This window comes from Rhynchophorus ferrugineus, unplaced genomic scaffold, assembly GCF_030347505.1.
Source record: "Rhynchophorus ferrugineus isolate W39M unplaced genomic scaffold, kcgeb_rfMv2 rfM3, whole genome shotgun sequence".
NCBI classification, from domain to species: Eukaryota; Metazoa; Arthropoda; class Insecta; order Coleoptera; family Curculionidae; genus Rhynchophorus; species Rhynchophorus ferrugineus.
Genome location: NW_027472582.1, coordinates 65,786,322 through 65,803,416, shown reverse-complemented (window position 1 = coordinate 65,803,416; position 17,095 = coordinate 65,786,322). Strand labels below are relative to the sequence as shown.

General features: G+C 30.1%; 1 protein-coding gene across 1 annotated transcript in view; it reads right to left on the bottom strand.

Moving 5' to 3' along the window:
• Ccapr2 (cardioacceleratory peptide receptor 2) overlaps window positions 1–12,026 on the bottom strand; it is a 121,968-nt gene extending 109,942 nt beyond the window's left edge. The window contains exon 1 of the mRNA XM_076399201.1: window positions 11,874–12,026. Coding sequence (XP_076255316.1) covers window positions 11,874–11,887 — 14 coding nt within the window. The 5' untranslated portion in view covers window positions 11,888–12,026. The remainder of the gene's footprint in view (window positions 1–11,873) is intronic.
• Between the last annotated feature and the right edge of the window lie 5,069 nt (window positions 12,027–17,095).

Sequence of the window (17,095 nt, the reverse complement as noted above, 5' to 3'; positions counted from 1 at the left end):
TATATTGATAACGATTTTTTTTTTGATTGATTAGTTTTTGGCGAAAGAAAACTAGCAAAGTTTGCAGGAACTTTACATGTGCGTGTTATAAGCAGTTTATATAAATTTGTAATAAATTATATTTAGAAGTCTGAATCTAAAACTGAAGTTCAATCTAGCTACTAATGGAACAAATACGTGCTAGAGGAGATTATAACATAATAGCTACGAAAATTATCTCCCTTAATAGTAAAACTAAGCCATTCTATATTTACTATAATATATAAGTAAAAAAATAATTAATATTAAATTGGAATATTATCATTCTAATTATTTAAAAAGTCGACATACCATTGATTATTAATATGAGGTTATAATCTGACTAATTTATCCCCATTGTTATTTAACACGATACTATAAAATCATTAATATCGTGATATATAGCAATAAATATCTTACTCAAAACATAATCAGTTGCCTGAAATGTCATTATTATAATAACTAGAAATGTTATTGTCCCATAAGGGCTTGTTTATAACTACTTGTTGTTATTATTAAGACTAAACTTGTAAGTTTTGCAAACATACTATGTTTGAGTTATAATAAGGTGTAAAAATAAAGAAGTAGTGTTCTTTATACATTCCTTTAATCAGGACAATCACTACATAGTATAAAACAAAGTCGCCTTTTCTGTCCCTATATCCCTATGTGCGCTTAAATCTTTAAAACTACGCAACGGATTTTGATGCGGTTTTTTTCAATAGATAGAGTGATTCAAAAGGAAGGTTTATATGTATAATACATGCATAATATACTAAGGCAACATTGCTAATTTTAGAGGTTTCTAACGTGATGTCGTAAATTAACCTATTTTTTAGGCTTATTTAGCAATTAGCAAAAACGCTGCCTAACCCTACGAGTTAGATCAAATTAATGTACTACAGTATTGTACACCATAAAAAGGTCTACAAAAAAGTCCGCGATGGTATAAGTTTATCTTTTAGGGATAACCCACATTAACCATTTGTATTGTTTACTTTTTACGTGAGAAAATGGCTTATTTACGAAGCTATTTTAAGCAATACGGCATTAATCCTTATCGAATTAAGTACCTTAAATACAGTGTGCAATTAATATAGATCAATATGGTTCCTTACAGCATGTAAATTAAACAAATATTTTCGGAGATATTACAAATTTAAAATTTGCGTTTAAAAATGTGTAATGTAATAAAAATTGTATGAATTTAGATATTCCAAAGATAGCAGGAAATCTTCATAGTAAGTATAGGGGAAGAGGAATTGTTTTACTCCAGATTTAATGCGTGCAGGCCAAGGGCAGTAATGAATGAACCAAAAATACTGGATCGATTTTAATCATGTTTTCATTGAGTGACATAGGCATATATATTTTATGCCCGTGCAAAGTCGGAGCGGGCCGCTATGTTTTTATATACAACGTTCATATTTTTTCTGTAGTGTATTTAATTTAGTATCAGCATTGCACCCGTGCGAAGCCGGGGCGGGTCGCTAGTATGTTAATAAAGAGCCTTTGAAAGTTATGCGTTGCTGTTATTGCAATGATAATAGAAAAACAATTGAAACATAAATATTCTGAAAATATTATAGTTAACTGCGTGTATTCAATAAGGATACTCTTACACTCTCTGTGTCAGAACTCCCTAAAAAAGCAATTCTAGTATTCGTCAAGCAACATCTATTCTATTCTAAAGCCAATAACATAATATCTAAAAGATTGAATAATATTCGGAGACTTTCCTGTTTCTTTTTATAATTACATTTTTTTAAATTACATTTTAAAATCTTCTTTTTACCAACTAGAGTTTGTCTGGTCTGGACCTACTGCCTAATTTGGGTTTCGAACCACGGTCCTCGACGTTAAGATGACATCTGGTCTTACCCAGTCTGATTAACAGCATGATTGGGATGTTTCAGTCGCGAACCTAAAGGATATCCATGCCCTGTGGGTTTCGAACCCGCTACTATTACAGCAGTACATGGACCGTCCTGTTATCCTAACCATTATAGCTAAAAAATTAACAATAAAAATCATTTAACCACCCAAATTATCGGATTGCTCCAAATCTTTTTAATTGTTACCTTGATAAAATCTATATAGTTAAGGAGTCAAACTCTCTGAACGGAAATCCACGGTCCTACTGAATTAAGTATCCCCTAAAACCATAATGCTATCTGTATCCACTATTGATGTCGAGTGTACCTTTTCGATGAACTCCCAAATATATCTTTCTTTTTCTAATATTCAATGTGATAATATTAATTGTAACCCTGACATATTGACCGACTACTTGATCCTGTCAAATGCATATCGAAATATTTGTTATAGTATAAATATTTTGTTTTGAAAGCATTGATTAAAATGGTTCTTTACGTAATTATCAAAATATATATTTTTTATTATATGTGATTCATCAAAATTCATCAAAAATTATTTGTTTGATGTCTAAAATTATATATAACATCTTCCACTCATAGCTATGGACCTTTGTATAACCAGTAGCTTTTCAACTATACTTAATGCTATATATATATATATATATATATATATATATATATATTTAAATACATACACAATAATTTGTCAAAAATTATCTTTTCCCTTCAACACAATTTTTTATATATTAAATTGTTAGTTTTGAATATTTGAAATTGAATGTTGAAAAATTTGATTGGTATTAACGTATTGAAACTGACAAGCTTCTTCACTATAAATAATAAGAAACAATTGATCTTTATTGTTATTTAAGTTTTAATTGGAATAAAAATAACGCTTTCCATAAATAATTAATGGGAATATAATTAGGCAATATTATTTTAACAAAATTTTTGTTTCTATTTTTATTATCTATAGAATGTTACAACTGTTATACAAATAACTGCTAGAGAATCTATTAGAAAATCTTTAGAGATGTAATCTAATTAAAAATATTATGCAGTGGAATTAATACGCAGGGTTTCGTAGACTTTTAGGCTCTAGTTAACTTAAATTTACAATTTCAAAAGAGGAATTAATGAATTCTATAATTTTGACCCTTCACTATATGAAATAACAGTTTTACATGTAGTATTGCCGAGGTATTCGGTATAAAAACAGGCATTATGGAATGCCCAAAATTACATTTTCGACATTTACTACTTTTGTTGTTTGATTTGAGAAAATCTACTACCGAAGCCCATAACATCCTTTTAGAAACGTCAAGAAATGTTGATGTCAAGGAACATTCTGAAGGATTAAACACATTCGAAGACAAAGTATTGTTAAGACTTATTTTATGAAAATCCAGCTGAAACTCTTAAAGAACTTTCCGACATTTACATAGTATAGAGAAGATCCAAAAAAGGGGAAAATGGTTACCATTCACATGATTATACACTTGACAGATAAATCTTTAAAACCTTGAGTTTTGAAATAATAAGAAAATTAATTGAAAAACGATTTATATTTAAATTTAGGGCTTACCGACCACAGCACCATTTGCAAAGGAACTGTACCGCATTAATGCTGTGAAACAGAATTGTGACCCGCAGACGGAAAAAGTAATTTGTGGGGATTTGTAAACGGTTTTTTATGCCACTTTTCTCGTAATTTCTTCTGTCCCCACAGGACCACCTATCGCCTGAACATGCTGCATTAACGACCACGTTCTGCTTTCAGAACCGACTGTCATTTACTCAGTATTGGGACGATGTTTACGTTTTTGTTGTTCCCAGTTTTCGGACTTAATAAGATGCCATTTGGCTGCGAAATTATATGGCAATTACACCGAATAGACGTGTCTACGATATGTTCGTTATAACAGTAAACCACACGTATAATTCACGTAAGTATTTAACATTAACATATTTCTCTGAATATAATAATAATAATCTATAAATATATTAAAATAATTGTTATATACTAAAATTACAAGAACAGAACGTAATAGTTTGCTTTTATCATCAAAAATTTACTAAGATTGTTGAATATTATAGGTATTACTAATAAGCTATTTGTTTTAATCCTACTTTACTATAGTTTATAATTATAAAGCATTTATTCTACAATACACCAATCCTTTATAACGTTCAACAGTTTCCGCAACAGGTCGTTCCCAGATTGTCATTAAAACATCATAAATCTATATTGGTTTCCAGACTTGCTGGTAAAGCAAAAGCTTATCATATACTAACACGGCTGAAGATCTACTCTATAACTAGTACATTTTTGCACTCACTTCACTTCAGCCTGAGTTATTAAAACTTTTTTTAACATGTGCCCTCCACCTGAGTTAAACATCATAGGTCATGACAAGATATTTGGTAGTATTGCCATATCGGACTACTTTCTGATTTATATATACTGATCTACGTTTGATTCATTTGTTGGTGATATCACTGATTTATCTTCCGTCCACTATTGTGATTTGGCAATAGTTGTTTTTAACTTTTCGGTTGACTCGGTATTGTTACCTCCAATGGCTAGATTTACAGTATCATCTGCAAAGGTAACAAACAATATTTCTATTGAATATAGGTGAGTCTTGGGTGTATTTTCCTCAAGTCAGTATGCTCCGAAGTGTCGGCCAGTTAATGTTACTAAAATGTTTGAATATTGGTGCTTTTTAATCTTATGCTTTAATGAACCATTTTTTAAATACTCATGCCAAACTTTATCAAAAACTTGTCAAACGCTTTATCAGAATAAGAAGCTTTTCCTCAATGAATGATTTTATTCTTTCCAATAAAAGTTTTTCAAATAAATTGGAAATTGTTTGCAATGGTGATATTGGCTAGCATGATGCTGTTTTATGTAGATGGCTTTTCTGGTTTAGAAATCATAATTATTTCAGCCACCTACCATAGTTGTGGTACATATCTGTGCTCTGAATGAAGCACTTATTTTGTTGATTATTTTGACTAGTGCTTTTCTTGAAAGTTTCGTGAATATTTTCCCGGTAATAAGGTCGAAACCAGGAGCCTTTTTTGCGCAATACAATTTTTTATTTCTTTCTTAACTTCACTCAAGGTGGCAAATGGAATTTTCATTCTTTCCTGTCCAATAGCACAGGGTAATTATTTAACGTAATCCACTGTATGAGGTTGAAACATTCTTTCAAGGTGGTCTGTACGTCTTTTAGCCTTTTTCTGATTATCTCTGCCTTAGCATGGGCACACATTCACTCATGGTACAATTTTTTTTGGTTGTTTATTTTCATATCAAAGTTGAGACGTAAGATTATTCATCTGAGTTTTTCATCTAATTCTTTCTCGCTCTTCTTTGATCTGTTATTAGTTCTATGATTTCATTAGAGTAGTTATTACCTTTTAGATTTTGTCTCATTTCTAGGGTATTTTGCTAGAGTAGAATACTGAAACTTGCGGAAATGAAAAACACAATTTCATAAAGGCAAATGCACAAAATATTCCTCTGTTGCTTCCTCAAATGAACGACGCTTTTATTAAACAGATGAAACGAACTTATTTTTATCAATTAGTGATATACTACACCTTACTTGTCGATATGGATATCAAAAGATTTTACAGACATGAATATTCAGTTCAGTACCGATGTGAATGGCCCTCCTAACCCATGACTTTTTGCGTTTAAAATTGTTGTAGTAGATCCACTCGCCCTCACCAGCCACAGTAGGCCATAAGAAACTCTTCTTCTTTTGCCTGACAAGCAATGTATATTGAGTAGTGCACCCAAATATTTATTTTCTATTTTTAGTAGCTATCCAGAGTGAGACTTCTCTTCGCTGATAAGCTGTACGGACAGTATTTATATATTGATTTGGTAGCCTGATATTTGATACGTTACTAAAATGAGTTGAAACCAAAAAAGTTGGTGTACGTTGTCAATTATTATTAATGTATTCGAAGTAGGTTATGGAAGACCGAAGACCAGAATAATTTCAGATGACATTATAGAATAGTTTTACAGCATGAGATTTCTTGTTGTTCAACTTATTAAGAATAATTAGACGGACAAGAATAGGAAGTAATATTCCATAAATATATAAACGAATTTTTGATCCATCGAATAAAAGAAATTTTGATTTCAATTTTCCCAAAAAAAAGAGGAATTGTTCATTTAATAATTTAACGATATTAATTATAGCTAGTTATGTTAGGCTAATGTAAATGTTATTTTTCTAAGTACAGTATATGTTTTAATATTAGGATTTTCTTGAATGTCTTTGATGAACTAGTGTTTACAAGAAGCTGATCTGACCTTGGTCACTATTTTCAATATACCGAAATGTATTATACATTAAGATTAAAATCTGTTAGTAGGAACATTGTTAGACATATACCATAGTTTCATTCAAGCATTTGTTTATGATATTTAACTTTATTAGACCTAAATATAGACAAAATTGAACTAAATAGCCAGTATATCTTTATATTGGGCTCTTCAATCATTATTTTCTATGTGCTGTTAACTTTTAATCATTAATATATTAATAAAACATAGATCAAATTAATGAATATTATAACATCATGTGATATATAATATATAATGCATTATAATATAATAATAGCATAGCTTCCTATTATAGAATAGAATGTATGACATTCATTTGCAACATATAATAACAATCTATTACTATAGCGATTGCCTATGAGCAAAATAATTTATTTTATATTCGGATCATATACAAAGGACTTTGTTCTTAACTGTTGATCACTAATTTAACTGTCAAATATATTAAGGCGTGTAACACATATCGACTTTGGTATACAATAACTTACACTTTCAATATTTGGAAACAACTAAAAATAATCTATTAATTAGAATAGCAAATTTGTTGATAATATATAGGAAGTTCGTATTAACTTCGAAATTATTTGGCCACATATTACTTAATTACATTAAAATAATATCTAAAATCTGCATAGTATTATAATTTAGTAATACGAATTATATTTTAATGAAGCTACATTAATTTATATTTAAATTATGTAATCTGAAACGGCGCAAATGAATATGCTATATTTTGTGTACATATATATCGATAATAATTTCAATATCTGACGTAGAGAGTATTTTCATTAAAGGGATAACATATTAAAATTCATTTTTTTATCGTATACGTGCGGAGAATTAACTTTTGGATAAGCTTCTAATAATTGCGAATTTATTATTCCACAGTAACCTCTTCAATAGAAATTTTATTTAAAAAATAGTCTAAGGTTTTCTAAATTTGATATATCACACGATAATATTAAATATTGTAATTGAATCATAGCATTTTACGAAACGTAGAGTTAATGCCTTTTTACATAACATCATATTATTTAGTTAAAGGACAAGTGTCATATACATATACAGTTGAACATTAAATATTTTTGATGTACGCAAAAACATTACAGTAATATTATAATGTTATGTAAAATTTTGGAGCATAGATGCACTTGCTATAGATGCTTGCATTTTCTTAACTTTCAGAAATGTATTATACATAACGTTGTTATTTTTTGTATTAAATTATTGTTTATTTTTAAATATTATGAAACTTAAAACACATGAAAATTATAACTAAAAAATTCTTAACAACAGAAATATTTATTATGGCATTACATATTATATTTCACATTAAAAGGGTGACTTAATTATGAGGCTTTTACAATAAAAGCATTTAACATATTTATTTAATAAAAATACGCGTATATTGATAAACAATAATGTTAGTTAACATGACCGAAAGAATATTAGTAAGGCATGTTTGAAAATATATCAAAACATATCCCATAAATGTATCAAAACCTGACATCATTGACGGATTTCATTTCTGTCAACTTTCTGTAACATCAGACACCGTAATATAAAATTTTAATCTGAACTGGCATCTTCATTTCAGTTCCTGCGTTGCGGGAAATGGATGTCAACTTATCTACGTTAATCATGGCTTCCATATATAATGGTTAGAGAAATTGTTCTATATAGGCGTACGGTCCAAACATGGGTACGAGTCTTTTAATAAAAATCGGCTCGTTATTTCACACGGATTTTAAGATAATCCATTTCAAAACATCATTAACAGTTTATGTATATATTCTTAATAGTTTAACATTATTTGACACGATTTAAGGATATTCACTGAATTAATTTAATGAATTTGATTGATGCTTATTGAAATTAGTAAACTTGTTATGCAAATTAACGACATCTATTGAATAATTAGATAAATATAAAAGACTAGAAATTAGTTTAGATAATTAATCCAAACATTCATATTATTAATGACGATATTTTGTTTTAATTTTAATCTAATATTGAAAATTGTTGATGTAAAAAAAGGACTATAAAATATTAGATGTGGTACTTAATTATAAAGTATTGGCGCAGTATATATGACATAAAACTCATGTTATGATTAAAAAAGACTGTTAATTTTAACTAAGAAAAACTTTAAAAAATAAAGGTCATATCAAAACGATGGTGAAAAAAAATGAAAAAAAAATGTATGAGTAATTATAAGTGACGCAAAATTGACATCGCTGTTAAAATCGAAACTTTTTGATACGATGGAAATTTACGAGATTGACGTTGAGCTTTTGATAATTCACAATTTCGTATTCAATGCTGGCGTCAGCGGGACGATACTTCATAAATAATCTATAATTTTCTAAAATAAATATTTATTGGCTATTTACTCTACGTACCAAGTATGTTAAAAGAAATTAACGAGAATTTAGTTTTAACAAGGGGCATTCTTTTCGTCATAAATATTTATACATCTTCGTTCGGATTAATTCTCGTCAGGTATACTCAACTAATTTTGGCCTCTATACCAAAAATAATCTTGTTTTGGCGAATATTTCGGTAATTGCTTCGATACCATAATATTACCATAAGATTAATAAAACATTTTACATAAAACATAAACAAAATAGTTGTCTAACTTATCAAACAGACAAAATTTTCAACTACAAGTTTTTTTAATTTTATTTAGGGTTTTGCATGTATTATGTTCATTTTTCAATTTAACAGAGCATATAATAAATAAATTGATACATGTTAAGACATAATCAAATTAGACTCTATCATTATCTACAACTTTTTTTCATCTCTCTGACAATTTGAAACCGAAACAGAAACATTTTTCATCTACATTTACAAAACTTCATTTAAAAACTTTTTTGTTAAAAACGGCATTTTCAGCAGCACATTTCTTCATATCAAGCGTATATGTATATGCAATATATGCTGAATAATTCGATAAAACTAAATGGAAAACTGTCATTTTACGAGGATCACTAGTTATATTTTGGGAATTGGCAACACTGTTATCATGTGGGTCCACCTGACGGCTCCATTGTAAAGTTTGACATTTTTGCCGATATACGTACTCAGAACATTTTGTCGCAAGGACGCTATTTGTTTATTTTATATTTACTTGAAAGTTTCCTCTCGGCAAAAAATGTAACTGAATCGTGAACATTTTCGTGCGATGATTTTTTAAGATTTTCGACGTGTCGATTATCACAACAAGAGTGCATCAATCAACTTCATTTGACTTTTGGCGATGAAGCTCCATCAAAAACCACCGTGTATCGCTGATTTAGCGAATTCAATCGTGGTCGTAGTTCGCTGTCCGACGAGTTTCGTGAATGTCGTCCAAAATCGGCTGTGTGCGAAATGATTAAGCAAGATCGCCATGTCAACTGTTGTAAGATTGAGGCATCCCTTAGTGCCACCAGTATATATGCGATTTTACATGAACACTTAGCTGTGCGAAGGTTATGTTCGCATTAGATCCCACACAATTTGACAATCGCTAAAAAAAGGCTTAAGAAATTCAATCGCGGTGCTTCGAAAGACGTATTCGCCAGATTGTTCTTCATCATGACAATGCGAGTTCTCACACCTCGGCCCAAACAAGATACTATTTGAGCACTCAAAACATCGAATTGATGGGTCATCTGCCGTACAGCCCTGATTTGGCACCCGATGACTTCTTTTTGTTCACGTCCGTGAAGAATAAACTGCGTGGTCCACCATTTTCATCGCCAGAAGGAGCTATTGAGCGTTCAAAAATCATGTATTGAAGATACCTCATTCGGAATGGAATAAATGCTTTGAAAATTTGTTCAAGCGTATGCGAAAGTGTATCGATCACCGTGGCGCGTACTTTGAAAAACAATAAAAATATATTCGCAGCTTAACTATTTGTTTCTTTTTCCTATTCCCGAAATATAAAGAGTGAGCTTCGTATACAGAGAAAAATAATGTCAAAATCATCAAATTTAACAGACAGATCAGGTTGTTGTAATAGATATCGCTGATCAAAGTATATGAAATCACCTAATATTTACAGTATTATTTGTTATATTATTATTGTAATTGTTTATCACACTATTTTCAACAGCAAAATAATGACATTTCAGAGTATGGTGAGAACTATTTAATACTAAGAATTGACAAATTTTATAAAAAAAAAACTCTTCGAAAATATTGCTCTATGGTAAATAGTATTATTTTAAAAGAATTATTATTTGCTAGAGAATTATTAATATTGAACGTTATCATATAAATTTAACGTTATCATATAAATATCCTTGCAAGATAAGGAGATAAAAGAGCAGCGGGGCATATATATATATATATATATGCATATTATAGGCATATTATATTCGCAGGTTATACAAACAAAAAAAATAATTTAATATTTTCTGGCCAGAATATATTAAGTTTTAATGAACCTGATGATTTTAAATATTAATGAAACAATTGAAAATTGGATGAAAATTAATTATTTATAGTGATTAATGATCAGATATGGTATAGAGAAGCAAAATTTGACATAGATTGACCGAACCAGCAATTTGTAACCGAATGTTGAATTATCAAAATATATATAAAGATACTTGATTATCTTACAGTACATTAATTATCCTGATTGAGGACTAAATTTTTTTGCAGTAAGCGTATAACACTCACGTAAACGTTGCTGTAGCTACAGAAAAGTAGTTTCAGGACTTAGTTAAAAAGATAATGCTTCAGATATCCTACATAATTAATAATGTCACATAACAAGCAAAGAAATTTCATCATTTTGTTGTGTCAAAATGTCATCTACTAAAACTGATAAATGGTGATGACAGTCAATATTATAAAATTATATAACTTAGACAGACATTGTAAGTTATTGCTAATATAATTAAATATTTCATTTCATCGTAAAATTTAAAATAATTTTAAAATGTCCAATAAAAACAAAAATATTTTTTTAATTAAAAATGACCTACTATTAATCAAAAATACCTAACTATTAAAAATCAACCAACACAAATAAACACCTTCGTAAGGAAGTAAATAAAAATAGATATATTAAATTGTATGCTGCTGCTGTCTCTATTATTTTACAGTAAGAATAATCATAATTATTAGAATTACATTTTAGAATCAGAACAAAATTAGAAACTATTAATGTATAGATTATTAAAAATAAAAATAAAAATATTTATAATATTAAGTTACAAGAATATTTCTGAATTATATATTAGTTTGCCTTTTAATTAATTTAGCATCTTATTTTATTACTTGTTTTTGTTAGTTAGACCAGCAAAAAGATAAAACAACAGTAAAATTAACAATAAAAAATACAATTGTATTACAATCATCAATACATCAATTATTCACTGTTTTTTTTTCATTTTAATTCGATCTTATTCAGAAATAATATCCAGAGAATTTTTATAATAAGTAGTAATTTAAAATAACATTGACAATAAGTTAAATGAATCTCGCATGAATTGTAAATTGATTACAATCATGAAAAAATGAACATAGTTTAAATAAAGTTTTGATTTTTGTTTGTATATTAATCACAGTATTGATAAATATAAACACAGTCAATTACTCACCGATCTGTCTCCATATTAACGGACACTATGTAAACAAAAATGAACTATATTCACTTAACAACAAGTAGCAATGAGGATACGACAAGAGTCTCCGGAATAAGTTAAGTGTAATAGCGCGTTTGCGACGTTCCGCAGCTTCCTTCGTCCTGCGAAGGATCGCCGATGGCTCGAGAATGAATGAGCGGCTGGCTTTGGGGAGGCGAGTTAAACACACTGCACTGACAGCGACTGAGGATTGACGATGACTCTTCGCCGCGGCTCTGGGCTCTTGCCTTTTAACCTACGGGATCGTTTCGTTCCATTCGGCATTTAAGGATTGCGAAAGCTCGGTCCTTTTCCGGTAATCTTTCTCGCGTTCATGCAATAAACATTATTTAATTGTTCTTAAATATAAATATAATTGAATTTATTTAGTCAAATAAAAGAGTTTTGCCCACAAAATAGTTTTGGAAAACATGAAATCGCTGGAGTATGTATATATAATCATCTATACATATAAAAATGAATTGCTGTTGGTTAGTCTTTTTAAAACTTGAGAACAGCTGGACCGATTTGGCTTATTTTGGTTTTCAAGTATTTGTACCTTTCCAAGGAAGGTTTACAAGGTTTATATATGGTAAAAAAATATGGAATAATTGAAAACAAATTAGTCAAAACAACAGTTTTGTTTTCCCATACGAAGTGTTACTGTCACTATAATTAATTGTTTCACTGTCATAAAGAATCCACAAATTTATATCCACAACAAAATAGTTATTGTTGCTATAGTATCTGGATGCATCAACAATACTTTCCAGGACTTTATTCTGAAATATTTGTATTATTTTGATATTATTTCTTGCAGGAAAATTTTTAAAATTCACTTCTACAGCAGCAACTTTTATATACGCATAATTTAGGTTTTCTTCCAAATAACCAATATATTTTTTGTATTTTAATTCTAGTTGTTTTTGAGATACTCATTCTAACGAAGTTTTGCATCAACATTAACCCGAAGGTATTTGTTACTGTACGGGACAAGAGTATTACTCATATTTATTGGTAAATGAACAGTTTGGTTTTAGATGAATTTAATTTACACTGATTTACTCTCGTTGACTTTTATTCTCCATGTCTGGCTGCCCCATTTCAATTTTCTGATTGAGCCTTCTCTATATCATTAATACGAAGTTTCACAGTATCATCAGCCATTATTACCATAATAGTATTTTCTATTTGTATTGTAAAACATGCCTTATGGTACACCTGAATTTGTTTCTTTCCTCGTTGAGTAAGCTTCTTCTAGTATTGCTTCGATAAAACTTTATGGACATTAAAAATTTATCCTTTATGTCAGATTTTATTGAATAATTACGCAACTTTTTCCTCTTCGAAGATTGTTTCAATAATATTTGTGATACTAATATGTACCTGGTTAGGTACGTTGTTCTAATTTTTCACATTTTTGTACATTTTTGTAATTTGAAACTTTAATGTTGCAACATTGTAGAAGGTAAGGTTAAGAGACACTTTCAATAAAATATTTTTATAATTTTCTTAATATATAAATAGAGCAGTAATATTCAGCCTCCTAATAATATAAAAAAATTACATAAAGATCTACGCCATTGCGTATTTTACAATTTATTTAAATGTTAATCGAATGTAATGTCAGATATATCAATCATAAAAAATTTGTTAAACAGAGCTAAAGTTAATATTTGAACACCCAATTCTCCAACTGAACTCTAAGAACTGAAGGGGATTTAAGGTATTATTCAACCAAATCCTGAAACAATTTGAATCGATTCGGTATTAACAAATCGCTATTTGCTTTCTGCTTCGATCCACTTCAATTTTCTTTGGTCGTTCGAAGGACCGCTCGATCGTTCTGGAATGGGATCGCGACCGACAACACCGACCGCTCTGATGAACATTTTTCGATCTCGGATTTGATGGTGAATCCACGTAACGAGACGATATATCTTCAGTTTGACGTAACGAAATAGTATGTTTCTATTTGAGGATCGTTCGTCTAGAGATATTGTTTCTATATTTGCGATTCTATTCGTGAAAATGAGTGTTCATTCAAAAATTGGAAAAACCCATACATCGTAAAGGTTTAAGAGCAATATCGCTATATATTTAAATATATCTAAATTAGTAAGGCTTTTTTAAATTCACTAGCTTTTTAACAAAAACATAATTGTAATCTATCTCAATTTTTTAAACTATATTGAGTGAGTATTCTTTATGTTTTTTTATTAATCTCTTAGAACGGCAACAATCTACCCGTGGACAATGAATATTACTATGTGATTTTTGTTACATGTTATAACCATCCTGACATGTAGAAATCACTTCAGTAAGTGATCTGCTGTACAACTTATAATCTAAAATCTTATTCTACATACTATTCTAGCTTATTTTAAAGTCTATTCTAACTTATTATAGAAATCATTAAATGTCACTCTATTTGTCTATTAATCAGTTCGTATGGTAGTTTGCGTTTGAGCCTATGCATTTCACTATCATCACCCACATTTAACCGTTTGACGAGTGCACTGGGATGCATTGACAGTCTTTAAGAGTACTTCGCACTAATACTTCGAATCACACTAGTTATGGGTTCTAAGTTGATATCACGCTGAATGAGTTTGTTAGACACGTAATATGGGGCATCGGCACATGACTCGCAACACTTTATTCTGAAACCTCTGAAGGATGTCTAAGTTAGATTTGCTAGTAGTACCTCATAATTTAATACCCTAGGTCCAAATGGGCCTAAGTATTGACTTATACAGCAAAGCCTTGGTATCTCATGATAATTTAGATTTATGCCTTATCAGCCAATACATTTGGTTTAGTTTAAACCCAAGCTGTTTGCGTCTTGTCACTACATGTTTTTCCATATCAAACATCGACCAAAATGCCCAGATATTTAACGTTGTCTGCTTGCGAAAGTTCACGATTTTTCAATTTTTATGAGAGACATGTTCTTCTACAAAGGATGAATGTCACATAGGTAGATTTTGTCTCATTTGCTCTAATACACTACGATTTCAACCACAATTCGACTTTGTTAAGATGAAGGTTCTTGTGTTCTTTCTGTTTGAGGTTTCTTGTGGCTGATATTGGATATTCGTGTGATGATAAAACCTCTGTGTCGTCAGCATATGTTGCAACAGTAGTATTTATTGAGGTCGGTAGGTCAGCTGTATAAAATATATATAACAATGGGACAAGAACACTGCCCTGCAGAATACCCGAATATATTGGGTGTAGGTTAGTGTATTCGTCACCCTGTCTGACAATAAAATGTCTGTTTGTATATAGATAAGGTAAAAAACAGGAGAAAAAAACTGTCTTGCGGCTCACCTGATTTTGTATCTTTCATTGCTGGGTAAGTTTCATCTTATTTAACACTGAATAACCTGCCTGAGATGTAAGCTAATATCGCTAATATTTTATGGTGTTATAGGATATCGTTATAATATTAACTAGATATAAAGTTATAAATATAGATAGTTATCAAAAATATCCGATTCCGATTACTTAGAAAATCAAGAAAAGAAAAAATTGGCACATAGAAAAAGTTTAATGAAATATCCAAAACCACTTCTCTATTCACCTGGATACCTTCAAATAACGCGTAATTTCAGCTCAATTTTTTTTAAAAGTAACTTTTTCCTGCAAAGATATCTTAACAGTAAAGTTTAAAGCTCAAACAATTCAAAATGTATCATTAAATATTTGTTATCTAAAAAACCAATAGGTAGCTGCATTTTATCTAAAAATCTACAGCTACGATCATCTTCAAACACTGCTCCGAATCATCAACTCGTCATTGTTTTTGGTCAAAAGTAAGCTCGCGCGGCACCCTCTTTGCGCAGAGCTTTCTCATACCCAAACATTCGTAAATTATATGATGTAGACGTTCAACTGATATCTTTAGTGTCAGCTATTTAAGTGACTGCTATTTCATTTAATTTCAATTTACGGCCATTCAAAATTATTTTGTAGATTTGTTTAATATTTTCGTTGGTAACAACCCCTTTTGGGCGTCCACTGCGTGCAACAACTTCGGTGCTCATTTCACCACGTCTAAACTTAGCATACCAATCCTTGATGGTTGATTTTCCTGGGACAGTGTCCGGAAACTCGGCACCAAGCCAAATTTTTACTTCGACTGTATTTTTTCCATTTCCTTTTTATCCATTATTTCACAATAACAAAAGTTGCTTCACTCAACATGCCTATTCACAAGTTAATCCGACAGCTGTCAAATTTATACATGCATCTTTTGAGGTCTAGGGCTAATGTGTCAGACCGGGGACTTTTCAACTGACCTGCTATATTGTATTATTGTTACACAGTAATATATAATTAAACAGTTTTTTTACCATATAAAATAGTTGTTTTGTTTAACAAATGAAAACATTAAGATAAAGGCGATATATTTTCAGGGGCTATTACATAATTTTACTAGGATAAACCGTAAAAATATAGCTCTATTAAGACGAATTATCGTCAATCTCGAAAGCGAAACATCAGTAGAGCACGTTTTTACCGAGCGGGATTTCATTTCCCACAATCAGCAGTCTTTCGAACTAGGTTTGTGGTAAGGGGAGGAAAGTACACAGACAGAAAGAAAGAGCGATATTTAGCTTAGCGCTATGTGTAAGAATAACAATACTTTTCTAAGCTAAAATACATTTGTTTAATTGTACAAACAATTTAACTTTAATGTGGATAATATTATTATTTTATTTATTTCAACTAACATTACATTAATTTATTGATTTATTGGATTCTAGAACACTCTTGATAAATTATAAACTTTTTGAATTTCCCGCCCGAAAACTTCATATATCCATAGACAAATAGAGATTTAATAGGAAATTTTGGAGAAATTTTTCGCGTCGTCCAACGTGTAGATGTCCCTACCTTTAACTTCTTACTTGCTTTAATCGCTACGCTATAAGCCGCTACTGAATCTGATGGGCATACTCAGTTTCTATGGTACGTTTGTTATTTATTTATTTTGAGCGCCATTTTCAGTATGGCTGTCATAAGGAATAGTGCGTTTAGAGATTAAATTATTAGTTTATTAGTATAAATAAGTCGTTAGTACAAAAAGTAAAGTGAATTATTGATCTAGGAAGTGTTGTGTATCCGGATAAACAGATAGTAAAGAAATGCAGAATCGTTTTCGTTCGAAGAAGTATTTGGCTGTGATTAAA